This window comes from Orcinus orca, chromosome 2 (assembly GCF_937001465.1).
Source record: "Orcinus orca chromosome 2, mOrcOrc1.1, whole genome shotgun sequence".
Taxonomy (NCBI): Eukaryota; Metazoa; Chordata; class Mammalia; order Artiodactyla; family Delphinidae; genus Orcinus; species Orcinus orca.
The window spans coordinates 57,879,162-57,906,846 of record NC_064560.1 but is presented as its reverse complement, the minus strand read 5'-3'; the positions used below and the strand labels follow the sequence as shown (position 1 = coordinate 57,906,846).

Here is a 27,685-nt window from a genome sequence, read left to right as displayed (position 1 = left end):
TGCCTTTTGGTGTTTCTTATGACTTCTGTGTTTCTCATAGACTTTTTTTAAAGAAAGGCCTTGAAAATGTGCCCCCTGTAAAAAGAGGTTCCAAATACATTTGAGAAACAAGCAGTTAGACAAAATTAATTGAACATCTTTAAGACTTTTCAGCATCTTTCACACTAATATACTTTTAAAGTTTCTAAGGAGATTTTCCGTTCGGTGTTAATCAAACTTAATTGATCAGAGAGCCTCTTTTTCATAGAGCATCTTAATTCTAGTTTGAGAAAAATCATTTAGATTAAACGAAGTGGTTAGGACAAAAAATGGAGAGTTAATTTTAAGCAGTGCAGTGGCATACAATGTTCTTTTTTGCTTTGGAACGACATTACTGTACCCAGGTAGGGAGATGGATTTTTACCCTGTGTTTCCCTATATTGTGATGTACAGTATCTCGAACAAATGAAGTAGGTGCATTTTAAGTAAAACTAAATCTCTAGCTGACTGCCATGAGCTCAAAACCACCTACCTGGGGTTGGTAGCCAATCACACTGATGCATCTTGGGTCCACAAATGTGATGATCCCGTCAGAGTTATGCCGGGATAAGAATTCCGTTGGCACCGACATCCCGCTCATGTCCATGCACACAGGAGAGCTGGTCACCTGGATGGAGAAATCCACAGGGAGGTGGTGATGGAGACTGAGTTAGAGAATGGGAACAATCCATGTGGATTTTTTAAAAAATTAATTAATTTATTAATTTGTTTATTTTTGGCTGCGTTGGGTTTTCGTTGCCGCGCACGGGCTCTCTAGTTGCGGTGAGCTGGGGCTACTCTTCGTTGCGGTGCGCAGGCTTATTACGGTGGCTTCTCTTGTTGCGGAGCACGGGCTCTAGGCGCACGGGCTTCAGTAGTTGTGGCATGTGGGCTCAACACTTGTGGCTCGCGGGCTCTAGAGCGCAGGCTCAGTAGTTGTGGCGCACGGGCTTAGTTGCTCCGCGGCATGCGTGATCTTCCCGGACCAGGGCTTGAACTCGTGTCCCCTGCATTGGCAGGCGGATTCTTAACCACTGCGCCACCAGGGAAGTCCCCCATGTGGATTTAATTTCACAGATCCTTCCAGGTCATGAGTACAATGAGTCTAAAATGTTTCAAACTGCCTTGGCCACACCCTGGACTAACCGGAAGAGTGGACCACTTTCTTTACATTTCTGAGCCCGTTTCCTTATCAGTCCCTGGGAATTAGGAAGCTGTAACCTCATAGGGTGGTTGTGAGATTCAGAGCGACACTGCACGTCAAACCCTGGCACAACACCTGGCACACAGCTGGTGCTCAGAAATGTTAATACCCTTCCCTTCCCCCACCTTCCCATTACTAAGGATGGGAAATGAGTCTAAGGAACTGGTCAAAATATTTGGAAAGTCTCTATTTGTGAACTGAATTTACCCAAGTGTTCTTTCTTCCCCATTTGCAAGGAATAACCAATGCTTATCACATGTGAATGGAATAGCTTATTCATCTGTCTGAAAATGGTAAGACCTAGGAAACCAGGGATGTGAAAGGTCAGTGTCCTCTGAACCACATCTGTCATGGCCCCTTCATCAGTACGGGGAGGGCCCTCGATGCCACAAGGAGAAAGACTGAGTGGCTACTGTGTGTGCCAGGCATGAAGCCAGCGGACTTTATATACATTATTCAGCATATCTAATTCTCAAAAGATTAAAAAGACACATTTTTTGCCCTCGAGGAGCTTGCAAGGAAGGGGACTGCCCTCAACTAACTATACGAAAACAGACAGTGAAGAACTGACATATAAACGTAATGCCAGGCGTGTAGGGAGGAGGGGGTGATTCATTTTGACTAAGCAGATAAAGGAGTCATTTCACTGGATCTTGAAGGATGAGGAAATAGGAAGTAAACAAGAGGAGAAGGAGTTGTAAAAGGAGAAGAAGGGAAACAAGGAAATACCAGGCACAAGGAACAGCCCATGGACACCTGCAACAGTGGGGAAGTGCACGGTGGGCTTGTGGAAAGGGCGTGCTGTCGTTTGGGAACAGGGCATGAGGGGGGAGGAAGGAGGTGGGGCTGTAAGGTGAGTGAGTGCTTTATCCTGCAGACGATGAGGCAACATTCAAGGGGATTAAGCAGGGGTGTGAAACAACAAGGTCCTACTGTGTAGCACAGGAACTATATTCAGTATCTTGTCATAACCTATAATGGAAACGGATCTGGAAAAGATATATCTGTCTATGCAATGGGTTGGCCAAAACGTTCGTTCGTGTTTTTCCGAAAAGCGTGAACGAACGTTTTGGCCAGCCCAATATCTATCTATGTGCCTATGTGTCTATCTATGTCTCTGTCTATGTATCTGTTTATCTATCTATATTTCTATTTATCTTTCTCTATATATCTGAATCGCTTTGCTGTACTCCTGAAACCAACATGATATTGTAAATCAGCTATACTTCAATAAAAAATATTTTAAAAACCCGGGTGTGATGTAAGCAGAGCTCAACTTTGCAGTAACTGGCGCACATGTGGAGACGGACTGACTCAGGGCCTCAGTGAAGCAAGGACAGCTTGCTTCTGCTGCCCGCAGCTCAGAGTCCCTGCCCCCCTTCTTCTCCCAGATTCAGCCTCATCCTTCTCCCACAGAGTGAGACACAGAACCCAACAATACTGAGGACACAGGAGTTCTAAAAAGGCATCCAAACCTACAGGCTCTTGCTCTTTGCAATAATAAGCCTTCCCTGGAGATCAAAAAGGCTGTGAGCTTTTTCTTACCTGGAGTCTTCCAATTGCCACAAGGCAATATTTACTGCTTTGTCCCACGTCGGCATCTTCTTCGGGTATGGTCATTCCTGAAATGAGAAATGCCAGAGTCATCAACGACATGTCCAAGATGAATCGAAAAAGGGTAAAAGTGTCCATGATTTTATTTACACAGTCAAAGATACAGATCCACTGTTGACCCTGCAGGGTCTGGGAAGCTGCCAATGAATTAACCACCCCTCGCTCATTTCCTGCTCCTCTCTCTGCCTGATGTCTTTTGATAATTTCACGGTACATTATCATCTGCATCTGTGGATGATGCAGAGGGATTTAAGGAAGATGAAACAAATTATTCATTTATACATTTGCAAACCTTGGCTAAAACACTTGGTTATAAGAGAAATTTCGATAAGAAGTGTATAGGGGCACTTCAAATTATGTAAATATTTCACTTATCTGTTGCCAAAAATCAAAGACCATCAGAGGCAGAATCATAAACAAAAACAAAAAACAAAACTCACCAAAACCAAAATGACTAACTTGCCAGGGAAGAGAACATAACCAGTGTTCACCCTTCTGATGTAAAGTCAGGGTTTTCGAGGGATAGAAAGGAGAAACTGATTAAGCGCTAAAAACCAGTGCTCTGGACAGGAAGGAATTGGTTAAAACAATCCTCATTGTTGTTGGTTAGAACTGTTGTAGTGAAACAAGCATTCTGCTCTGATATCTCCTAGACAAGAGCTGTTAAGTAGAAAATTCCCTTTTATACTGCATAACACTTAACGTAAGTATTTTCGCACTAGGTCAGATTGAAGGTTCACGGTGATGGCATCACACAAGCACAGTGACAGCCCATCACTACAGACTGTGAAGGGAGTGTTAACACGACTCTAGCTGTAAGGGCCAGAGAAATGTCACTCCCTCCTCATTCCCACCACCCTCTTCACACTCCTCTCTGCCTCCCCCGTCCCCACCCCCCTCCCCCCGCTGGAGGTAACCAGCCCCTTATGTTTCTGCTTTATCTTTCGCTGTATTTCTTTTGCACAAATGAGCATCTGTCTCCTCTTCTCCTATGAAGGGCAGTGCACTGTAGATGCTCTTTTGGGCTTTGTTTATTTCACTTCACAGTATGTCCTGAAAGTCACTCCGTAATTATTCATAGAGCTCCTCCTTATTCTTTTTTCAGAATTGCATATTGCTGCATTATGTAGAGTAACCAAGGTTGAATACTACCACCCTCTTATGTATGAACATTTAGGTGTTTCCAATACTTTGTAACTACAAACAAGGCTGCAAAGAATAATCTTGTGCACACACATTTTCTTAAGAATTGGAGGTGTAGATACACCCAGAAGATACACCTACCCTAGAAGTGGGATTTCTAGGTTACAAGGTAAGTGTATATGTATGTAGTTTTGTTAGGTGTTGCCGAATTCCCCTCCAGAAGGAGTGTACCAATGTGCATTCCCACCAACAAGGTATGAGAGGCCTTTTTCCCCAGTCTTGGCCAACAGAATATGCTGTCATATGATTTAATTTTGGTCAGTTGGATAGGTTAGAAATGGTATTCCAGTGCTGTCTTAATTTGCATTTCTCTAATTATGAGTGAGTCTGCACATCATTTCATATGTTTGAGGATCATTTTTGTATCTTATCTTTTAGTGAATTGTCTATTTGTGTATCTTCCCTATTTTTTTTTAAAAGGTTTTCTTTTTTCTTTATTTATATATTTTAATTTTTGCTGCGTTGGGTCTTTGTTGCTGTGCCTGGGCTTTCTCTAGTTGTGGCGAGCAGGGGCTACTCTTCATTGAGGTGTGCAGGTTTCTCATTGTGCTGGCTTCTCTTGGTGCAGAGCACGGGCTCTAGGCGCACGTGCTTCAGTGTGGCACATGGGCTCAGTAGTTGTGGCTCACGGGCTTAGTTGCTCTGCAGCACGTGGGATCTTCCTGGACCAGGGCTCAAACCCGTGCCCCCTGCATTGGCAGGCGGATTCTTTTTTTTTTTTTTTTGCGGTACGCGGGCCTCTCACTGCTGTGGCCTCTCCCGTTGAGGAGCACAGGCTCCGGACGCGCAGGCTCAGCGGCCATGGCTCACGGGCCCAGCCGCTCTGCGGCGTGTGGGATCTTCCCGGACCGGGGCACGAACCTGTGTCTCCTGCATTGGCAAGCGGACTCTCAACCACTGCGCCACCAGGGAAGCCCGGCAGGCGGATTCTTAACCGCTGCGCCACCAGTGAAGTCCCCTCCCCATTTTTCTATTGGGATTTTGATCCTTTGCCCCTCAATTTTCAGGAGTTCTTCGTATATCAGGCATATTAAGCCTTTGTGGTATATGTTGTGAATATGTTCTCCCGGGTGGGCCTTTGTCTTTTGACTTCCCTTACGATGATTGAAAAAATTTATAATTTTTATGTAGTCAAATTTATCTATCTATTACCTCTAGTATCTGAGTCATAATTAGAAAGCCATTTCCTACACCAGGGTTAAAGAGAAAGTTAGCCCTGTTTTCCTCTGACATTTTATGGTTTCCTTTTTTACATTTAGATCCCTAATCCATTTGGAGCTATTCTTGTGTAGCGGTGTGAGATATATTGGATTTAATTTTATCTTTTTCTAAATGGCTATCCAGTTGTCCCACTAACATTTATTAAAAATGCAGTGATTTGAGATGCCACCTTTATCATACTATAAATTCTAGTATGTATTTGGGTCTAATACTGGGTTTTCTCTTCTATTCCACAGGCCAATTGTCCATCAAGCATTAGTACCACAGGATTTTAATTACAGAGGATTTATTGTATGTTTTAGTCTCTGGCAGGGCTATTCCTCCCTTGTAGTTTTTCTTTTTCATTGTTTTCTTGTCTATTCTTAGACGTTTATTTTTTCACACGAACTTAGTATCAACTTATTTAACTCCATAAATAGTTTGCTGTTTTTATTAGGACTGAATTAAATTTATAAACCAACTTCAGGAGAACTGACATCTTTATAAAGTTGAATTGTCCTACTCAAGAACAGGGGATGTTTTCCATTTGTACGCCTGCTTTTGTGTCTTCCAGAACTGTATTAAAAATTTCCTCATATCTACTTGTACTTTGTATACTTATGAAAATTCCTAAGTACTTAAATTTTTTTAAAAATTTAAGTGTAAATGACCTATTAGTTTCAGGTGTACAACACAGTGACTTGATGTTTTTATAAAATGATCACCACACTAAGTCTAGTTACCATCTGTCACCTTAAAAGTTGTTACATTTCCTATGCTGTACGTTACATCCCTGTTACTTATTTATTTGATACCTCTGGCAGTCGTTTATCCTCTGTATCTATGAGTCTGTTTCTGTTTTATCTTGTTCATTTGTTTGTCTTGTTTTTTGGATTCCACATAGAAGTGAAATCATATGGTATTTGTCTTTTTCTGCCTGACTTATCTCACTTAGTATCAATATAATACGCTCTAGGTCCAACCAGGCTGTCACGAATGGCAAGATTTCATTTTTTTTTTTTCTATGGCTGAGCAATATTTAGTTGTGTATATATACCACATCTCTTTTATCCAGTCATCTATCAATGGACACTTAGGTTGCTTCCACATCTTGGCCACTGTGAATAATGCTGCAATGAACATAAGGGTGCAGATATCTTTCTGAATTAGTATTTTTGTTTTCTTTGGAAAAATGCCCAGAAGTGGAACTGCTGAATCAGATGGTAGTTCTATATTTAATTTGTTGAGGAACCTCCATTTTGTTTCCATAGTGGCTGCACGAATTTACATGACCACTAACAGTGCATGAGGGTTCTCTTCTCCACATCCTTGCCAACACTTATTATTTGTTGTTTTTCTGAGAATAGCTATTCTGACAGGTGTGAGGTGATTATCTCACTGTGGTTTTGATTTGCATTTCCCTGATGATTAGTGAGGTTGAGCATCTTTTCATGTGTCTGTTGGCCATCTGTAGTCTTCTTTAGAAAGATGTCTATTCAGACCCTCTGCCCAATTTTTAATTGGGTTGTTTGCTTTTTTGATGCTGAGTTCTTTGTATATTTTAGATATTAACCCCTTATCAGATATATCATTTGCAAATATCTTCTCCCATCCAGTAGACTGCCTTTTCATTTTAATGCTAGTTTCCTTCTCTGTGCAAAAGCTTTTTAGTTTGATGTAGTCCCACTTGTTTATTTTTGCTTTTGTTTCCCTTGCCTAAGGAGACATATCCAAAAAAAAATTGCTAAGATGGATGTCAAAGAGCATAGTATATTTTAGTTCACAGAGTTTTATGGGTTCAGGTTTTACATTTAAGTCTTTAATCCATCTTGATCTTTTTGTGGTATGGTGTGAGAAAGTAGTCCAGTTCGATTCTTTTGCATGTGCTGTCCATTTTCCCAACACCAACACATATATGTACGCAAGCCTTGCTGGCCTTCAGTGCCAGATGTCTGGGGGCTTGTCTTCCTGATGCAGGACTCTCAGTCCAGGGAGTCCGATGTGGGGCTTGGACCCCTCACTCTATGGGGAGAATTTCTGCAATTGTGATTATCCTCCTGTTCGTGGGTCACCTCCCTGGGGATGTGGGTCTTGACTATATGGCATGTTTGCCCCTCCCACCCATCTTACTGTGGTTCCTTCTTTTTTTTTTGTGGTAAGTGGGCCTCTCCCGTTGCGGAGCACAGACTCCAGACACGCAGGCTCAGCGGCCATGGCTCACAGGCCCAGCCGCTCCGCGGCATGTGGGATCTTCCCGGACCGGGGCACGAACCCATGTCCCCTGCATCAGCAGGCAGACTCTCAACCACTGCGCCACCAGGGAAGCCCCTGTGGTTCCTTCTTTATCTCTTTAGTTGTGGAAAATCTTTTCTCCTAGTCTTCAGGTTGTTCTCATTGGTAATTGTTCTGTAAATAGTTGTAATTTTGGTGTGCCCATGGATGGAGGTGAGCTCAGGGTCTTCCTACTCCCCCATCCTAAGTATTTCACCTTCCTTCTTGCTATTATAAATGGGGTTTTCTCTACCCTTACGCGTCTGTGTATTGTTTATGTATACAAAGACTATTGACTTTTGTATATTAACTTTGTATTGTGTTACTTCACTGAATTATTGCTTCAGTTAATTTTATTATTGATTCACTGGGCTTTTGTAGGTATATTATCATATAATTTAAAACAGAGATAGTTTTCCTTCTTCTTTACACAGTTTTTGCCTCTGATTTCTCTTGTTTAATTACATGGGCTAATATCTCTATTACAGTGTTGACTAGTAGTAGAGATAGTGGGCGTTCTTGCCTGGTTCCTGATCTTAGTGGAAATGTCTCAAGGGTTTCTCTGCTTTATTCAATAAGATACCTAAAAAATTATCTCTGAATTACTGTTTGGCATTTTTGAAAATCTCTTTAATGCCTTGCTGCATAGTAGATAGCTGTATTCTATTATCTGCTGTGCACAAAATCTATTACAATATGTTGTTTTACTTGAGGAATATGAAGAAAATATAGCCTCACATGGAGGCTAGTTGGAGGGGGGAGAAGTTTTTTAAGGTAATTATTGATATTCTTCTTTGATAGTTTCCTGAGCCTTGACAAGTGATAGTGTCTTAAAGGTTAATTGAAATGTGATTCGCTGACTATATCAATGAAATTTTCACACTCTGTTATGTGAAAATAGATTTTGGTCTAACACTTTGACTGAATCTTTTACCCATACATGATTCTGAACATCATGTATTGGTCATTTGGAAAATACTGGTTTACCAAATTACACAGATCTTCTAAATGTTGACACATTACATTATACAATATAAAAAAAAATCACACTTGTTAATTTCACCATGTATCGCATCAGAAGATATGGTTAGGTATTGGTCATGATGATGGTGGTGGCTACAACTTTTCCAAAATTCAAACTTTCACTAAAAAGTTTGAATTTTATCACTGACAACAAATACTATCAACTGCTTTCCTTGAAGTGACAGGCTCATTTTAACTTTTTAAGAAAACTACCTGCCAAACACACAAGTTTGAATAACCATAGTTTGTTGTCATTCTTTCAAGTAAAAACACGGTGTTTGTGAAAAAAGCAGCTAGTTCAGCTCACAACTCAAACAACTGCACGAGCGCTTTTCCTTGACACAACCAGCATGCTTTGGTATGCAGCAGAAGCCACTTTATACATACTGACAATTTCAGACTTTGATACAATTAATATTATTAATATTTTTACTTCTTCATCAAGGACATTCTCAAGTGAAACCAGCACTTTTAAATTAAATTTTGAAATTAATTTTTCCTGCAAGTGCATGGTGATAAACCCCAAGCACGAGAAATGTGAAAATTACACCAGGGCACATCATAAATGTCTCAAAACCAGTGATGAAGAGAAAGTCTTCAGGATTTCCCTGGTGGTGCAGTGGTTAGGAATCCGCCTGTCAATGCAGGGGACACGGGTTTGAGCCCTAGTTGGGGAAGATCCCACATGCCATGGAGCAACTAAGCCCATGCGCCACAACTACTGAGCCTGTGCTCTAGAGCCTGCGAGCCATAACTACTGAAGCCCGCGCGCCTAGAGCCCGTGCTCCGCAACAAGAGAAGCCACCGCAATGAGAAGCCCGCACACCGCAATGAATAGTAGTCCCTGCTCGCTGCAACTAGAGAAAGCCCACGCACAGCAACGAAGACCCAACACAGCCAAAAATTAATTAATTAAAAAGAAAAAAAAAGAGAAAGTCTTCAAAGAATCCAGAGGGAAAAAAAAGAGACATGTTTACATACAAAGGAACAAAGATAAATATGACAGTTGATTTCTTGTCAGAAACAGTGTAAGTAAGAAGATAATATTTTAAAGTATTGAAAAAAAAAACCTGTCTACTTAGCATTCTATATCAAGTGAAAATATCTTTCAAAAATAAAGGTGAAATAAAGATTTCTTCAGACATACAAAAGCTGAAATAGGTCAGCACCAGCACACCATCATTATTAGAATGTTAAAAACATCTTTACGCCACAGGAGAAATAACACCACATGAAAATATGAATCTACACAAAGGAATGAAAACCACTGGAAACGGTAACCATGAGTAAATATGTAAGTTTTTTTTTCTTTTTTTTTTGCCACACCACGCGGCATGCAGGATCTTAGTTTCCTGACCAGGGATTGAACCCAACCACCAAGGAACTCCCAAGATTATTTTCCTGTGAAATAAATCAGTAATGTAAAAGCCAGGAGGGGAAAACATGGATGCACACTATTGTGAGATTGTTATACTGTACGTGAAGTGGTATAATATTGCTTGAAGATAGACTCTGATAAGTTAAGATGTATATTATAAGCGCTACAGCAACCATTAAGATACCAAAACAGTTACAGCTAATAATTCAAAAAAGGAGATACAATGAAATCATAAAAAAAATCAAAAAGAAGGCAGGAAAAGAGGAAAAAGGGAACAAAGGACAAATAGGAACATAGAAAACGATACATAAATGAGCCATAACAATAATCACATTAAATATAAATGGTCTAAATGCCCCAATTAAAAGGCCAAGTTTATCAGATTGGATAAAAAAGCAAGACTTAACCATATGCTGCTTAGAAGAAATACTAAAGATCTAAGTTCAAGCTTATTTGTGTCTTAGATGGTTTTTAAACCCTTTTGGGGGTAGTATCCATATTCTTCAGTTTCACTTCATGGAAAGTTCTCTAGCATGGTATATGCCACTGACAATATCTGACACAGAAGTCAGGGTCCTGGAGCCACACTGGCTAAGCTCCATCTTAGCCTGCATTAAAATGAGGTCCGTGTGACGTCTCTACACCCACCTTGGGAGAGGCCTCTACGTGCTACAGTGCTCATGAGTGGTACGGCAACTACTGTCATTGACTGCAGTTCCAGAAATCCCTTGAGAAGGAAGTTAAAGTGTTAGAAGACTGAATGCACTGATTCATGTCCTCCTTCACTGATTTGTTCATGCCCATCTTGATAAAGTCTTATTCAAGAGAGGGCTGCAGGAGAAACAGTGACCGTAAGTCCCATCCACTCTTTTATCCTCACCCTCTCCCCATGCCCAACTCTTCTTCTACTGAATCTGGCTGACAGTGGAAAAAGTCTTGAGGGGCGACTTGACTCACACCACTCCTCAGGTTCTGCAGTCTAAACCAAGTTCAGATCAGAGTTTTTCAAATCCTAGTTTTTCCAGAAAATGGACAAGTTGGTATCTTGGTTTAGGGTCAACCCAAAAGCAGAGCCTGAGACAGGACTTTAGTGCAGATAGTTTACATGGGAGGTGAGTGCAAGAAAGGAGGGGCGAGACAGTGAGGAGAGTGAAAGAGAAAAGGAAGAAAACCCAAGATCAGGGAAGCACCTCCACACCCTGGGCTTTGCCTACAACTGGACCCTTGCAGGGGAGTCCCTGGTGCAGAGGAGAAGGACACCACATCGTTTTGGTTTTTTTAAAAAAAATATATTTATTTATTTATTTGGTTGTGCCGGGTCTTAGTTGCGGCAGGCGGGCTGCTTAGTTGCAGCAGGCGGGCTCCTTAGTTGTGGCACGCATGTGGGATCTAGTTCCCTGACCAGAGATCAAACCCGGGCTCCCTGCGTTGGGAGTCTTATCCACTGTGCCACCAGGGAAGTCCCAGACACCACATCTTGACATGGGATGCTGTCAGCCTGAGGTGAGTCTGAGCTTGCCTGCTGCATGCAGCTGAGGCTGCAGTGCCGTAGGGCACCAGTGGTGTCTGTTAGAGTGACCCAGCCTCTTCTGCCCTCTGCTTCCTTGTCTGAAATGGGTATGAAATAGCTCACGTCATGCTGTGAGGCTTGAATGAGAGGATGCGTGGAGTCCCCAGCCCAAGGCCCGAATGTCAGCTTCTTTCTCGCTTCCCTGACCTCACTCCCCAACTGCTGGTAGCAGGTACATCTGTGGGCAGTGGGCACAGATGCACCTTTGCCACACTTAGGATGAGGGTGCAATACCATTGGCCAGAAAAGGAAGCAGAGAGGACAGCATGAAGAAACCATGTTTTTCTGTTCTATCCTTTGGAGGAATCGGGCAGGATGAGGCTCTCATTGGCTGATACTTGAGACCATCTGCCTAGAGATATCACAATCCATTTGTTGATTCGTTCTTTATTCCACCAGTGTTGACTGAGAATTTTTGCAGATTTTAAAAAAATAGCCACAAATGCTCTTTACATACCTTCTATCAAGAGTTGAAGTTAGATTCCCTTGTGACTACTTTGACCAATAAAATACAGTGGAAGTGACACTGTTTGGCTTTTAGACAAGGGGTCCCCGACACTGAGAAGCAGAGACGGGTCATCCTTACTGCACCCTGTGTCAACCCCTGGCCCACAGAAGCTGCGAGTATAAATAAAATAGTGGTGATTTTATCAATAAAATAAAATAAGGTGTCTCAATTAGAAGATGCATCAGTCTAGAAGTGTAGAGGAAGAGAGTTGATGGGGGCCCAAGCTACAAGTCCCTTAAATGTATAAACAGACTCATTTGTAAGAAGGCATTTTAATCCACCAGCTATGATTATGTTAAAATAATCCCTTGGCTTTGCACAAATGAGGTGGAAAGTTGTGACTTATTAAATAAATAGTTTGGGCCTTCACGTGGGCAAGTAATCTTTAGTTGTGAATGAGATCCAAGTATGTGTTTGCAAAATTTCCAGAAAATCTTCAGCAAACCCAAACTTCCTTAAGGGAATTTATTTATGTGCCTGTCTGAAGGGTCTCCTTAAGACATTGGACTCAGTTTTCCCATGAAAGGGTTGGCATCTAACACAGTGGAGACAAACATTTGTAAAGGCGGCTCTGACACAATCCCACGAGCAGCTGTAGGGACCCAACTGCCAAGAAAGCTGTGATCATCGTTGCTCAGACCACCAGGGTCTGGAAGTGGCTGCGGAAGACCACAGGAAGGCAGGGGCAGGCTCTGGCGCTGGCAGGTGGAAAGGATTCGGGATCAAGCCCTCACATGCTTTTCTGATGAAATGCCTCTGACAGGGCAGTGATATGCGATCTCCAGATTATCATCTAAATCTTTGGATTTTCTCTATTTTCCAAGCGTTGCTTGGGTAATGCTCTCAAGCTACACAGGATCTTTTAAAGGGGTTTTGACTTTCAGTACTCAACAATAAAAAGACAAATATCCCCAATGAACAAAAGGGCAAAGGATCTGAACATTACTCTCAAGAAAGTATATGAATGGCTGGTAAGCATGCGAAAAGATACTCAACATCATTAGTCATCAGGGAAATGCAAATCGAAACCATAATGAGATACCGCTTCATACCCTTTAGGATGGCTCTAATAAAAAAATGCAATAACAAGTGCTGGTGAGGATGTGGAGAAATTGGGACCCTCATATACCGCTTGTGGGAATGTAAAATGGTGCAGTTGGTTTGGACAACAGTCTGTCATTTCCTCATGAGGTTAAACACTGAGCTACCATATGACCCAGAAATTCCACTCCTAGGTATGCACCCAAGAGAAATGAAAACATAATGTCCACACAATCACATGTACATGAATGTTCACAGCAGCAATATTCCCAACAGCCCCCAAGTGGAAACAATCCTAATGCCTGTTAACTGATGAATGGATAAACAGAATGTGGCAAACCAAGGCACTGGAATCTTATTTGGCAACAAAAAGGAAATACTGACACATGCTGCACCATGGATAAACCTTAACAACACCATGCTAAGTGAAAGCAGTCGGTCACAAAAAGTCACATATTCCATGAGTCGATTTATATGAAATGTGCAGAACAGGCAAGTCCACAGATACAGACAGTAGATTAGTGGTTGCCTAGAATTGGGGGGAAACAAGGCATAGCTGCTAATGGGTATGGAATTTCTTTCTAGGATAATGAACATGTTCTAAAATTATTTCTAATGATAGTTGCCAAACTACGTGAATACACCCCAAACCATTGAATTGTACACTTCAAGTCGTACACTTTATGATATGTGGATTATATCTCAATGAAGCTGGTACATAAACAAGATTTTGAAAAAAAAGGGAGTAGAAATAAGGGGAGTAAAAAAACCACTCATAAGACCTACCACAAAAATATCAAAAGTGATGTCTTGGTATATTTCCGTCCAGTCTTTTTGGAGCAAATTTAGAAAACTATAGATAAATAAAAGGACAAACATTAAAAGTTAACCTTAATTATGTTAATATCCTTATGTCCTTTACTGTGTGTATATGTGTATAATAAAATGTCTTTTTTTTTCTTATATTGTTTTATAATCTACTTTGGAAACTTTCCAGCTTACTGAGAAAACCTTTCACTGTGTTGAAACATTTTTGTGTTTTCATTTTTCTTGTATGGATGTGCTGTGATTTGTTTAACCCAATCTCTCTTATACTTAATGCATTTAGTTTTTCCCACATACAAGAAATACAATTACTTGCATCCTTCTAGACAAAATCTTGGAGCATGTCAATGATTTCTTTAGCATAAAAACCCTTGGGGTGAAATTACCAGCTCAAAGAGTATAAATGGCACTTTATTACTAGTTGTATTTGCTTCTCTCTGATTTTCTTTGAACATGTATTTGTTTTCCATTTGTTCTTTTATGGACAGCCTGTACGTGATTTTTGCCATATAAAAGTTCTGTTGCGGGTTTTTTCCACATTGATTTTAAAACTCTTGTTATATATTAAGAATACAGGACTTCCCTGGTGGTGTAGTGGTTAAGAAGCTGCCTGCCAATGCAGGGGACACGGGTTTGAGCCCTGCTGCAGAGCAACCAAGCCCGTGCACCACAACTACTGAGCCTATGCTCTAGAGCTCACGAGCCACAACTACTGAGCCCATGTGCCACAACGAGTGAAGTCCGCGCGCCTAGAGCCCCTGCTCCGTAATAAGAGAAACCACCGCAATGAAAAGCCCATGCACCGCAACGAAGAGTAGCCCCCGCTCACGGCAACTAGAGAAAGCCCGCGGGCAGCAACGAAGACACAACGCAGCCAAAAAAAAAAAAAAAGAAAAAGAATATATATGGGTCTCATATAAGTTACTTTCTATATTTTTTTCCTTTAAAGTGTTTTCTTTGTTTATTTCTGCAGAGAGTATGATTAAAGTATAGATAATCAAAACTGTCAGTTTTTACTCTGTGGTTTTTGTCTTTGGGGGTCATTCTTTGAAAAGCACAACCTTTATCCTAAGATTATGTAAAATATTCACCCATATTTTCATACAGTACTTTTATAGTTTCATATTTACCTTTAATAAATCTGAAACTTATTTTTGATATGCTGTATTTGATGGTTTTCCAAATGATCAGTCAGTTGTCCTCAAACTATGTACTAATTTTTTACTTTCTAACTGAAAATGCATCTTTCATCACCCACCACATTTCTAAAGATACTTGGGTCTGTTTTAGGTCTTTTATATTTGTTCAGTAATTGGATTTATAAAATTCATTGATCACATCTTAATTATTTAGGCTTTAAAAAATATTTTCACATATGGTAAGGCAATTACTCCCCAGTACTCTGTTAATCAAAATTTTATTAGCTACTTTTGGGCTTCCCTGGTGGTGCAGTGGTTGAGGGGCCGCCTGACGATGCAGGGGACACGGGTTCGTGCCCCGGTCCGGGAAGATCCCACATACCGCGCGCGGAGCGGCTAGGCCCGTGAACCATGGCCGCTAAGCCTGCGCGTCCGGAGCCTGTGCTCCGCAACGGGAGAGGCCACAACAGTGAGAAGCCCGCGTACCGAAAAAAAGATTTTATTAGCAACTTTTATATTTATTTGACCATATGAATTTCAGAATTAATTTTCAATTAAAAGAAATCCCATTGGGGCAATTATTAAAGCTGTATTAAATTTATAGATTAGTTTAGAAAAAACTGAAATCTTTGCAATACTTAAACCTTTATATCAAAGAATACACGTGACTCTCCACTTAGCTATATTCATATATAATTCATATATTAGCTACATTCATATCCTTCAATATTATTTTGTAGTTTAAGTGAAGAAATCTTCTACAATATATTTCATGTTAATGTTATTAGCATGTATTTTAAATTGTTGCTATTTTTATAGATGGGTATTTTTTCATATGCTATTGTCTAATGTGTTACTGATTTTTTTAGTATTTCCTAAATGGCTTTGTATTCAATTTTCTAAAAGATTTTCAGTAGATTTGATTTGGTTCTTCAGCTAATCATATCATTTGCAAGTAATGTTTAGTCTATCATCATTTTCTTTCTTTTCTTCCTTTCAAGTAGTTATGCTTTATTTCCTTTCCTTTTTAAAAATAAATTTATTTATATATTTTTGGCTGCATTGGGTCTTCATTGCTGTGTGCAGGCTTTCTCCAGTTGTGGCACGCAGGCTCAGTAGTTGTGGCTCGCGGGCCCTAGAGTGCAGGCTCAGTAGTTGTGGTGCACGGGCCAGGTCGCTCCACAGCATGTGGGATCTTCCCGGACCAGGGCTCGAACCCGTGTCCCCTTCACTGGCAGGCGGATTCTTAACCACTGCGCCACCAGGGAAGTCCCTATTTCCTTTTCTTATTTTATTGTCTGGAGTAGAAATTCCAAAACAATGTTGATTAATAGAGGTGATACTGATCACTCCTCTCATATTCCTCATTTTAATCAGAAACCTTCTAATATTTCACCATTCTGCAAGATATTGATTGTTGGTTTCAGATATTTGTTTTGTCTGCATTAAGGAAACATATTTCTATTATTGGTTTACAAAAACTTTTTATTTTAAAAAATTAATAGCTAAAATTAATTAGCTCTCCTCCTTTGATTAATTACATTAACAGATTTCCTAATGTTAAAGCACTAAGGTAGTCTTGTAATTAATACGTATACGTATAACTGTTAATTTGATTTGCTAACATTGCATTTAGCACCTGTATGTTCATAAATGAAATTGGGTTCATGGTTTTCTTTTTTAAAATGCCCTTGTCTGTTTTTGTATCAAAGTTGTGCGAACTTTAAGAAACGAAGCAGTACACATGCTATCTCTTCCTATGCTTTTTAAGTGTCTAAATAATTTGCTCATAAAACCTCTAGGCCTTGCACCATTGGCGAGAGCAGTTCTTTGTCAGCTTTTGCAATTTCTTGCCAAGTTTTGATCTCCTCTCATTAAAAAAAGAAAACAAAAACCTTTCTTTGATTCGATTTTCCCAGAAATCAGCTTTCTTCCCAAAGATTTTAGCATGTATCAATCTAAATTATGCACACTATGCTTGTAAGTTTTTTAACTTTCTCTGATAAATCTATTCACCCTTAACATGCACTTCTTTTCTTTCTTTTTTTTAAAAAAATTAGGGATAGACTTGTCAGAGGTTTTCTCTTTTACCAGTCTTGATGAATAACTATTTATCAATAGGACAAAAATTTTGTTTTCTAGTTTAATTTTTAGCATTTCTATTTTTTCATTAATTCTATCCTTTTAGCTTGCTCATGGTATTTTGTTATTCTTTTTCCATGTTTGTAAGTTAAATAAGTTCTATTTTCATAAGTTAAATTGCTAATTCATAAGTTAAATACCTAGTTTTCCCACACTTAATAAGACAAGCATTTCAAGCCACAACTTTCCTATAAACACTGTTTTGGCCACATCCACTAAGTCTTGATATGGAATGGGGCCACGGTGGTTAATTACAAAATAGTCTTTAATGAGAGTTTAATTTTGATTTCCATCCTCCACCAAAAGTCAGCCAGGATAGGTTTCTTTGTCCAAATACCATAACTGGTTTACCTTTTCATAAGGACACAAGTTGTATTGGATTAGGGGCCCACACTACTCTGGTATGATCTCATTTTAACTTAATTACATCTGCAAGGACTCTATTTCCAAATAAGGTCACATTCTGAAGTACAAGACCTTAGGGTTTCAACACATGAATTTTGTAGGGGGACCCATTTCAACCCAAAACACCTCTGTGAATACTCTATTCTTGGCCTTTCTAACACGTTAGATATGACACAAACCTAGCTTATGAACTGGGAGAACCCGTTCCTGTACTCATGGCAAGTGTCACTAATTGGTTATGGTATATTTTCCCTCTAGTTATTGAAGCAGACCCAAAACAGTTCATCAAAGTGGGCCATGAAATAAAACGTATTTGCCGCTTCTGTTTTCTTAGCTTAGTGTTTTATTATAAAATTTTACAAATTATTTCAATAGTAATGATTAAATAACAATTTAAAATAGTGGTATTAGTAAACCTGGGTTCCTTCTGAGTAGGTATTGCAGGGTACACGAGCGGAAGATGCAAAGAGAAATTTAGTCACCAAACACTCACCAGGCCCCCTTTGTGTTCTAAGCCCTGTGCTCAGTAGCTTAAATAATACAGAGATGCATATGATCTGGTCCTTGCCTTCCAGGAGCGCTGTTATAAGCAGGGAAGACAGACAGATGCAAAAAAGCTATAATGAAAAGTTCAACATGACACAAATAGCTTCGCTGGGAAGTTGCTGGGAGAATACTGGTGAAGGTTTTATAGACAAGGATTCATCAGAATTGGGTGTGTCTGTCTGGTGGGACCGGCGGAGACTGGGAAAGATGTCTCCAGGGATGGCGTCAGGGGGAAGAGGGTGAAGTATGGTGTCTTAACGAGTCGGGCACAGTTCCATATAGCGTCAAGGCTCTGAGTCCCATGCAGAGGCTCCAAATAAATGTTTCTCATGTAAGAAAAAAGCCTACAAAAGCACCTCATCCCTCAACAAATTATATGTTTATCAATCTCAGCAAACCAGAATAAGGTCTCTACGCAGCCCTAACAGACATGTCAAAGGCCGTTCACTACAGCCCGGGCACTTAACTCTCAGGAAAAGCTGTCAGTTCCCAACTCACAACCTATTTTATTCCTTTTGCCCATGATACTGACAAGTTGTGCTGTTTGGTTGTCTAGACCATGAAGGATGAGAACCAGCAATTTGTGATTGGATGGGACAGTATAAAAATAGGCACATGGAGGGCTTCCCTGGTGGCGCAGTGGTTGAGAGTCCGCCTGCCAATGCAGGGGACACGGGTTCGTGCCCCGGTCTGGGAAGATCCCACATGCCGCAGAGCGGCTGGGCCCGTGAGCCATGGCCGCTGAGCCTGTGCTCCGCAACGGGAGAGGCCACAACAGTGAGGGGCCTGCGTACCGCAAAAAAAAAAAAAAAAAAATAGGCACATGGAAAGTAAGAATTATCTACCAGTAGGTGAATTTGAGGACAGCGAATCCTCACAGAGCATAAAAAGAAACAAACAACAACCCAAAAAAACAACCGACAAAACAACAACAACCGCAGGGGAGGCAGCAGTGGGCTGACAAGTCCTGAGGACATCTTTGAATTGTCCTTTCAATTCCTGTCCAGCTCTGGACCTTTGTCATGCCAGCTCTGAATCATCTGGGAAAAAGATGACAGCATGTTCTGGGCCTCTCATTTAAGCAGAAAAAAAGTTCTGTGCAATGAAAGATACTGCAAAGAAAAGTAGAAGATAAACGACAGGCCAGAAGAAAATATTTGCAACATATAGTAGACAAAGGATTAATATTCATAATATTATAGAGACCTCCTACAAGTAAATAAGAAAAGCACAAATCACTCCGCAGGAAAATGTGCATATACCATGAACAAGCAACTCACAGTAAAATACAAGCAGTCGATATACCCAGGAACGATGCTCAACTTCACTCATGAAGACCATCCAATTTAAAATATGTCATCTGCACCCCCGCCAAAAAAAACTATCAGACTGGTAAAACTTACAAAAGAAGGAAAACATTCAGAGCTGGTAGGAGTGTGGAAACATGGACATGTGTCCTGCCTTGTAAGGGAATTTGATGATATCTATTAAAATGTATTTTATTCCACTATTCCACTTCTGAGACTATCCTGTAGAAACACCAGCACCCACAGGCAAACAATCGTGTGCAAGGATATCCACTGTGGTATCTTTTGCAAGAGCCCCAAACCGAAAACGGTCTTTTTTTTTTTTAATTTTTTTTTGGCCGCACCATGCGGCATGCGGGATCTTAGTTCCCCGACCAGGGACTGAACTCCTGCCCCCTGCATTGGGAGCACCAAGTCTTAACCACTGGACCGCAAGGGAAGTACCTGAAAACAAGCTTAATGTTCTAATTTGGGGAGCAGCTGATGGAATATTACACAGGCATTTAAAAGAATGAAGTAGCGCTCTATGTACTAACTTGGAAACATTTACGATATCCATGAAAAGTAAAAAAAAAAAAAAAAAACAGGCTGTGAAATAAAATATACACATATGAGCTCCATTTTTTTTAATATATAGAAAAATGTCTAGAATGAGAAGCACTGGGGTGTTATGAACTGGTTCTTGGGGGTAGAACCAGGGTGGAAAGGGAGACTTACTTTTTACTTCACAACCCCTTAAAATTTTTTAAAAATAAGTTTTCAGGTGAATTTTACTTTATTTTTAAAGATTTTATAGATCTTGAATTCTTTAACAAAGATGGTCTGTTTTATAGTAATAATAATAAAAAGGTGATAAAAAAAAAGGCTGTCACATGATGTTTGGTATTTAAAAAGGTGGGCTTCACATACCTGGGAAATTTTCCCAGTTTGCACCTCACTGTCCAACAAGGTTAGAAACATGAGCGTGGCGTACTTAACTTCAGACTTTAGAGCTCTGCCCCGATTACCTAATTGAGGGAAAATGCACGTGATGATGGCGGAAGTTTAATTCTCAAACATTTGGTAGAGATGCAACACTTCTTGCCAAATTAGCTGCCATTAACTCATGAAAATTAACGTGCATCTTCTTTTGCCTGAAGGGAAAGTTGTAAAGGAGTATTTTCTGTATAAACTTGGACTCAGAAGATAGAGCTTCATTTCCAGTAAATTGTAATCTGTAAACAAAGGGCTAAGGGGCTGTAACAATAAAACTTGCACTGAGGTACAGCAGAGACGTCAGGAGAAAGGAATTCGGGGGCATGACAGCTGCCCCTCTCCCCGCCTTGGTGTCACCATGGGTACAGAGAGGAGTGGGCCATGAGGTCCCCCAGTCCCCCTGCCCACTTCGAGGCCCCTGAGTATGTGTTATCTTCCCTGACAGAGGAGGGATTTCGATGGAAAGCAGTGGGCTGTGTTCCAAAGGAAGCCAAGGACACTGAACCTCTCATCCTCTCCGTAGTTTAGCTGTAGCACTTCACTGCTATTTTTAGCTTTCAGTTATAAAAAGTTCAGAGATAAATGACATGCTCCATTGACTGGCTTCTCCCCCATTTCCACCTTTTAGAAGCTGGAAACCCTCACCAGGGCCAACCAGGCATCTAGAAGGTACAGCTGTGTCTAGCAGTCCACCTGCCACCCATGCCCGCTCTGGGGCTCCACCATGGCTCCAACCTCTGGTCACCATACTTCTGTCTTGGGCAGGCTGGGGACCGGCTGGCACCAGGAGTTCCTCCGTGACTTCAAAGTTTGCTGATTCATCACTCACCATAGCCGGTCCCCCTCGTGGCCCTCACATCCTGATTCTGCTATCACCTCTCACCACCATCAGTGTCTTGCTTCATTCTTCTCCACAGTCTTCCCCCCATGAAGACCAGCCTCCACCTGGCCTTGTTCACCTTTCTCAAAACTATCCAGCTCCCAGATAAGTTCCTTCTACTCAGTCCTTGGGAACCGTACTCTTTGCAACTGAAGACCGGAAGCTTTGGCCGTCTACCTCTCACAGGCTCTGTGATGTGGCTGCTTCCAGGGCACCTCCCTGACTGTGACCCCCTCCCCAGGAGAAGCTGCTTCTTCCTCCAACAGGCCCTGGTCACAGCCCCTGGTCCCCCTCCAGACGCTGCCTACACACAACCCTCCCGTTACCAGGGCTCCAAAGACTCTTCTCCCAACAGGTACTCCTACCGCGCTTTCCTCTTCAGCCCCGCCTCCCCCTGACTGTGGTCTACTCTATCGCTACTTTCGCCTTGCCAAAGCACAGCCTTGACCGTATTTCAAGCCCCTTTTCCAAAAACCTCAAAAGCTCCCCGCTGGTCACCAATTTCAGGACCATTCATTCCACCTGTGAAATTGATTCTAGCAACTACTACCTGGAAGACACATCTCAGAATCTGTTCCGGCGCAGCTCACCCGAGTAAGAATCTGGACAGTGAGGAAGTGATAAGTGATACGAAGGGCAAATAGGTTTGATAGAAGTATAATATGACTTTCTGTTACAGGCTGGCTGAGCTCTTCTTTCTGTCCTGCCCTGCAGTGTACTGGCCACCATGAGGGTCTTTTAGAAAGTGGTCTATGGCCTAAGCACGTGGAGCAAAGAACGCACTTGCATCCACAGGAGAGAATTTTTCCGAGCACAGCCGCTGAGCACTGTAGGTTACCTCTCAATCCGGGAAGGTAGGCAGTTTCTTTATATTTGAAATGGTGGTGACAAGACTTTCTCTGTATGTCAGGGGCAGAGGTGCCACTAGGAAGGCCTCACAATGAGTGCACTGAGTGGCAAAACTGGTTCCAGGAAAGACGCTTTAAAGGTAAAATGGTCATCATGTCTGGCATCGACACTGACAGAAGACAAGTCTATGGGACAGGGCGACTTGCTGGTGATCAAGGGCTCCAGCTCTGGAGTGACCAGAGGAGTCTCAGGTCAGGAACCCTGACTCCTCTATGTACTGACTACAAAGCCTTAGGCCTCTGTCAGTTTCAGGAAATGGGAATAAGAGTAGCTATGATCTGTGAAATAGGAACAATTACAGTTCCTCTGCTATGGGGCCGCCTTGGGCATCAGATGAGAAAGTATACATCAAGCATTCAGCACAGTCCCTGCCACATAGGGCTTAATACATCCAGCTCTCGTCTTTGCTGTGAGGTTGGTAATGCCTTCCCTGGCACTGGTCAAAAGACAAGGAATCATCCCATTTCTGAGCGAGCCTCTTGGTAGCTGAGCTCTGCTTGGCTGCAGGCTTCCCACGCAGGGTTTGGGCTGTGGTCAAGGGGAGGGGAGAAGTGTTGGGGTCAGCTGAGATGCAAGAGCCTTGAAGGGTTTTAGATTCTTCCTCTATAGAGAGGAGGGGCTGGCTCAGGGTAACGCTGAAGGTTCTCTTTGACTCTGACATTCTCGGTCCGAACACCAGGTCAGAGTTTGGCCATGCGATCAGTCAAGTTTGACATACCTTCTGAGCGCCTATCAAGTGCCTGACAGTATGCTACACACTAAGGGTTCAGCACGCATGAGACCGGTTCCTACTCTCAAGGAGTTCATGGCTGGAGCGGGAAACAGAGAACCAGAACCAGATCATCACAATGCATGTGGTTACTGTTATAACAGAGAAAAGAACACGCTGCTTTGAGGAAGGGCGGGCAGCCAAGGCTGGAAGCCAGGGCCGGGAGGAACTGTGTCGGGAGGGAACGCTTTCCTGGCAGGAACTGCAACATTTCTCAAAGTGGTTTTTAATAGGAACAGGATAATCCTACCATTTTAACAGATTTCAACGATTTCCTAATTGGTTTCACAAGCCCATTCTGCCTGACGTTAAATTACCTTTTCTTTGGAAACACTTTCCACTAATGCCAGGTCTAAAAAAATCTTGAGTAACAGAAACAACACTCAAGTTTAGTGTAACTGGAAACTGCTGTTTGGGATGAAACTTAACATCGGCCAGAAAGGCTTCTTCATGTCTTACTATGGGTTGCATTAACTCTGTGCAGACACTCACGGAAAGTTGGGTTGTTTTTCAGTAACACTGTGTGGAGTCTGTCCTGGGATTCACATCTTCACATGTGAATTAAGACGTATTTTTTTCATTCCACCAAATGCAGGGGGAAAAAACAGCCACTTGTTCACAGTATGTTTCCAAAGTGTTCTCTGAGGAATATTAATAAGTTTTAGGGGAAAAAAAATGATTCTCTGGCCAAATACATTTGGGAAACATAGTTTAAACAAAGATCAAGAGGTTTTATCACTGTAGGCCTTCTCAGGACATATGCAACTTTGGAGTACTATTCTCTACGAGAGAGAAAGGTACTCAGATTATTGACCAGGGAATCCTTTCTTCATGGTGTATCTTTGGGGACTGTGATCTCAGAATATACTTTAGGAATCGCTGGCCTGCAGGTATGTTGCATTTCAGGGTTCCTGCTGGGAACCCTAAGGAGCTGGATCCCCCCACTTTGCAAAGCAGAGCTTCAAAGTACAACTGGTGCTTTTGGCTCCTAAGAGCAAACTGAGATCACTTGAGTAGCTACCTGTCCCTCCCAAATTACTGTGGAAATGACCAGAGTCTGAGATAGGAGAAGGATATGTCAGTACCAGAAACCAGGGAGGATTACCTTAAAAGACCAGCAATTGGGAGAAACTGTTGAGGTATTGTTTGGGCAAGATGGGATTGAGGGAAGAACTGAGTAAGCTATGATTCCCTGCACATGAAGGAATAGGGAGTGTGTGGAAGGGCCCCCAGCAGGACTAACCTACAAGCTTAGAGCTGCTTCGGCTCGACAGTGGCACAGAACGGGCCAAGTCTCCAGGGAGAGCCAATCTTGACCTCACACCTCCCAGGAGACAGCACGGCGGCAGAATGCCAGTGTGTCCCATCAGGGTTGCTTGTGACTTTGGTCACCTCGCCCCACCACTGGCCCTCAGCTACAGAAAACTGAACTCCTCGTCAGGTAACAGTAAAGCTAAACGTTCCTCTTCTGCCCTTGTCAGGGCCTGAGAGCTCTTACTAGAATCCACATGACCAATGATGGAACCGTGCTCAACACTCGATGATGGACGCCCTTACGGTGACCTCTCTAAGGGGAGCCACGTGGAAAAAAATCACAAGCAAGTGGACAAGAGAAGACTGAGTTGAAGAATCACAGCAACTGTTCCCACTAAAGAAAAGACTTTTTTATTAAAAAAAAATAAAAAGGAGAGGAAAAATCTAAACTCAGCTACTCAGTGTGACTCAAGAGGACATAATGCTTATGAAAAAGGCACAGCCTTTATTCAGCAAGGATTGAGTTCAGATGAAAAGTGTAATGGCCAAATTATTAAAATATTCAATGGGAATCATGAATAGAAGACTGGGGCTGAGAAATTCTCCAAGAATTTAGAACAGAAGGATAAAGAAATTAATATGATGAGCAAAACTCTCAAGTGGTAGGGAGAACAGATCTAGGAAACGGATATGGAACTTCCGGGTGTGAGTAGAGCGGGCTGAGAAGCAGCGGCAACTTGGAAAGATCCAGACAGATTTCCCCCTGGTGAGGAAAGGCTTAAGTGTGAGAACTCTAAGGGCCCATCCAACTCCAAATAAAATTAATGAAAACAGATCTACACTAGACATATCTAAGTGAAAGTCTTGAATTCCAAGGGTAAACTCAAAACAAACTACAAGGGTCATAGTGGGAGAAAAGAATAACAGCCTACGGAGAAAAGAGAACTACAGGCTGGTCTCAGACCTCTCTACAGCGCTGACGTCTGAAGATGACGGAGCATTGTCCCCGGGTTCTGACGGAGAATCCCGTGGCCCACGAAGCCTCCATAGAGCCATAAAAGAGCAACAGGAGGAACTTCTCACACGTCCAAGGAACTGTGAAATGTAGCACCCACTCACCCATCTTGAAGAAATTATTTCAAGGCTCATCCTGGCACTGACACAAAATATGGAGGGAGCACGGTCAAGAAGCCAGGAGAGGGGAGTGAGGAAACCAGGGAGGCTGATTAATTGTTGGTAACATAGTCCCAGACTTTACTGCAAATGGCAAACCTATTTCTTGAAAGATAGATAATGTAAAATAATAAGGACCATATATCTAAAATCTAAATTACGGATCTAAAGCCCAGATTATTTCCACGTTAGTTGGCTGGGGTGGGGGAGGCAATCTAGTGTAATTCTTAAACACACAGACTCTGGAGTTGGCCTCCCTGGTTTTGTTTTTATTTATTTTTAGAAGTTTTTTTTTGCCGTGCTGTGCGGCATGCAGGACCCTAGTTCCCCGACCAGGGATCAAACCCGCACACCCTGTGCTGGAAACGCAGAGTCCTAACCACTGGACCGCCAGGGAAGTCCCTGGAGTCGGTCTCCTTGGGACCGAATCCCAGTCTCACCACCCACCAGCCATGTGCCCAGCACGGCCCCAGCCTGCGGCCTGCTTTTCCCCATCAGCTCACACTTCCCCCCTGTCCGTACACTCTCCACGTGCCTCTCCATCTGCACAGCCACTGCCTTCATTCAGGCCTCACAATTTCTCCCTGGGTTAGTCCTCTCTGGGCCCCCCTGCCATCAGGTCTGTCCCTCCCCTCCTCTCACTTCATTCCAACTTCTAGAATGATCTTTAAAACCTTCAGTGGCTTTCAGTGACTCTCCATAGAGAGCAGAGAAGGGTCCAGACTCCCAGGCTTAGCACAGAAGGCCTCGCCCCCAGGATCTGACTCTACCCGTCTGTCCAGCCATCCTCCATACCGGCCACAGTGAATTATACACAGTTCCCAAGACAGCATCTCTCTCCCACCTCAGAGTATCAGGAAGGCCTAGAGCCACTACCCATTTCTGCTACTTACTGTGTGAACTGGGCTGATTAAGTCGCTATGCTAATCCTCCAGCATCTCCTCTGCAGAATGGAGATAAAAACAATGCCTGGACCTCATGAGGGTTGTCGTGAACACCGAGGCACGAAGTGCATAAAGTACTTTGCACAGCACCCGCACAGAGTGGGCTCTCACAGATGGAAACTGTGATCGTCGGTATACCTCCTCTGCCCTATGCATACCACTCTCTGTGCCTGTAAAGCACTTTTTCAACTAGCAAACTCCCATCTCTCCCTTATGTTTATGTTTCAGCTCAAAGGTTACTCTCTGCCTATTAGGCTTTCAGTGAGGCTTGGCCATAGCGTGTAGGAGTGAGAAGCCAACCTTGACATTCCCAGCAGATGGAATCTACCTCCTACATGCTTTCCCCTATGAGTGCCTCTGTTATGACCCTTGATCCAGGGCTTTGCAATGACCTGCAAGCCTACCTGTCTCCTCCACTGCACTGTGAGCTCCTTAAGGGCTTACTGCGTCAGACTCACCCTAGGATCCCCAGGACCTAGTAAAGTACCTGGCCCATGGCAGGTGATCAGAAAGTATTCACTGAAGGAAATGGAAGGGTGGCTTGTGCCCTGCCTAAGAACGAGGAGGAGGGGAGTTGTGGCCAACTGTTATTCTCCATCTCACAAGCTAAGTTCATGGCTCTGATGTCTCACCAGGACATCAGAACGAGATCATGAGCAGGAGACTGAGTCCTGATGTGCACATGCAACCTGGGCAGGACAGAACTGGCTCAGGGTTGGAGAGAGCAGGGATCCAGGCTTTGCCTCGTGGGTGGATGTCTTCAATACAGACAAGCAGCTTTTGAAGATTTTCAAATGAAGGAAAAAACCAAACACACTATGTTCAACAAGCAACCTGCAAGAAGGGCAGGGCTGCTGTCGATGAGCTCGTGGCAGGGCTGAGGTGTCTGGTAAAGTGACAACGCAGGCCTGACCACTGCAGATTCTAGCTAAAACCCCAAAACAACTTCAGGCCTCTGGCATGCTGCGGCCGAGGCTTACTGAAGGTCTAGCGGCACAACGCAGTAGAGCATCAGCCTCGCTGATGAAAAAGCACACGAGGCCACTGAGAACCAAGCCTCTTGCTGACCAGGATGGTCCCAAGGGGAGGTAACCAGATCTTGGTCAAGCACTCCCTCCACCCGGGCAGACCTTGGCTCTCCTGTGCAGACACACTGCCAATTAATCAGAGATTTTCCGTGGATGACTCGGTGATGAACCAAGCACGTCAGATGATGGTTACTGGAAAAGAGGCCTCTGTTACAGAAATGGCTTCTGGCTCAAAGCTGGATTCCAGTCTTCAAAATGCAAGGTGCCAGGGCAATGACAGTGGGGTGGAGACAATTCACATCTTCAGAATTTCAAAGTTTCCCTTGGACTCTGAACATACCTCACAAAATGTAAAATGC

At 42.6% G+C, this 27,685-nt stretch overlaps 1 protein-coding gene across 9 annotated transcripts in view; it reads right to left on the bottom strand.

The window, feature by feature from the left end:
* The window catches only part of ARNT2 (aryl hydrocarbon receptor nuclear translocator 2), a 198,772-nt gene that overhangs the window by 47,911 nt on the left and 123,176 nt on the right, over positions 1 to 27,685 (bottom strand). For all 9 annotated transcript variants that reach the window (XM_033402969.2, XM_033402973.2, XM_033402966.2 and 6 more), the window contains exons 9-10: positions 2,768 to 2,844; positions 512 to 646 (exon numbers count right to left, since the gene is read on the bottom strand). In XM_033402969.2, the coding sequence (XP_033258860.1) occupies positions 512 to 646; positions 2,768 to 2,844 (212 nt within the window). The remainder of the gene's footprint in view (positions 1 to 511; positions 647 to 2,767; positions 2,845 to 27,685) is intronic.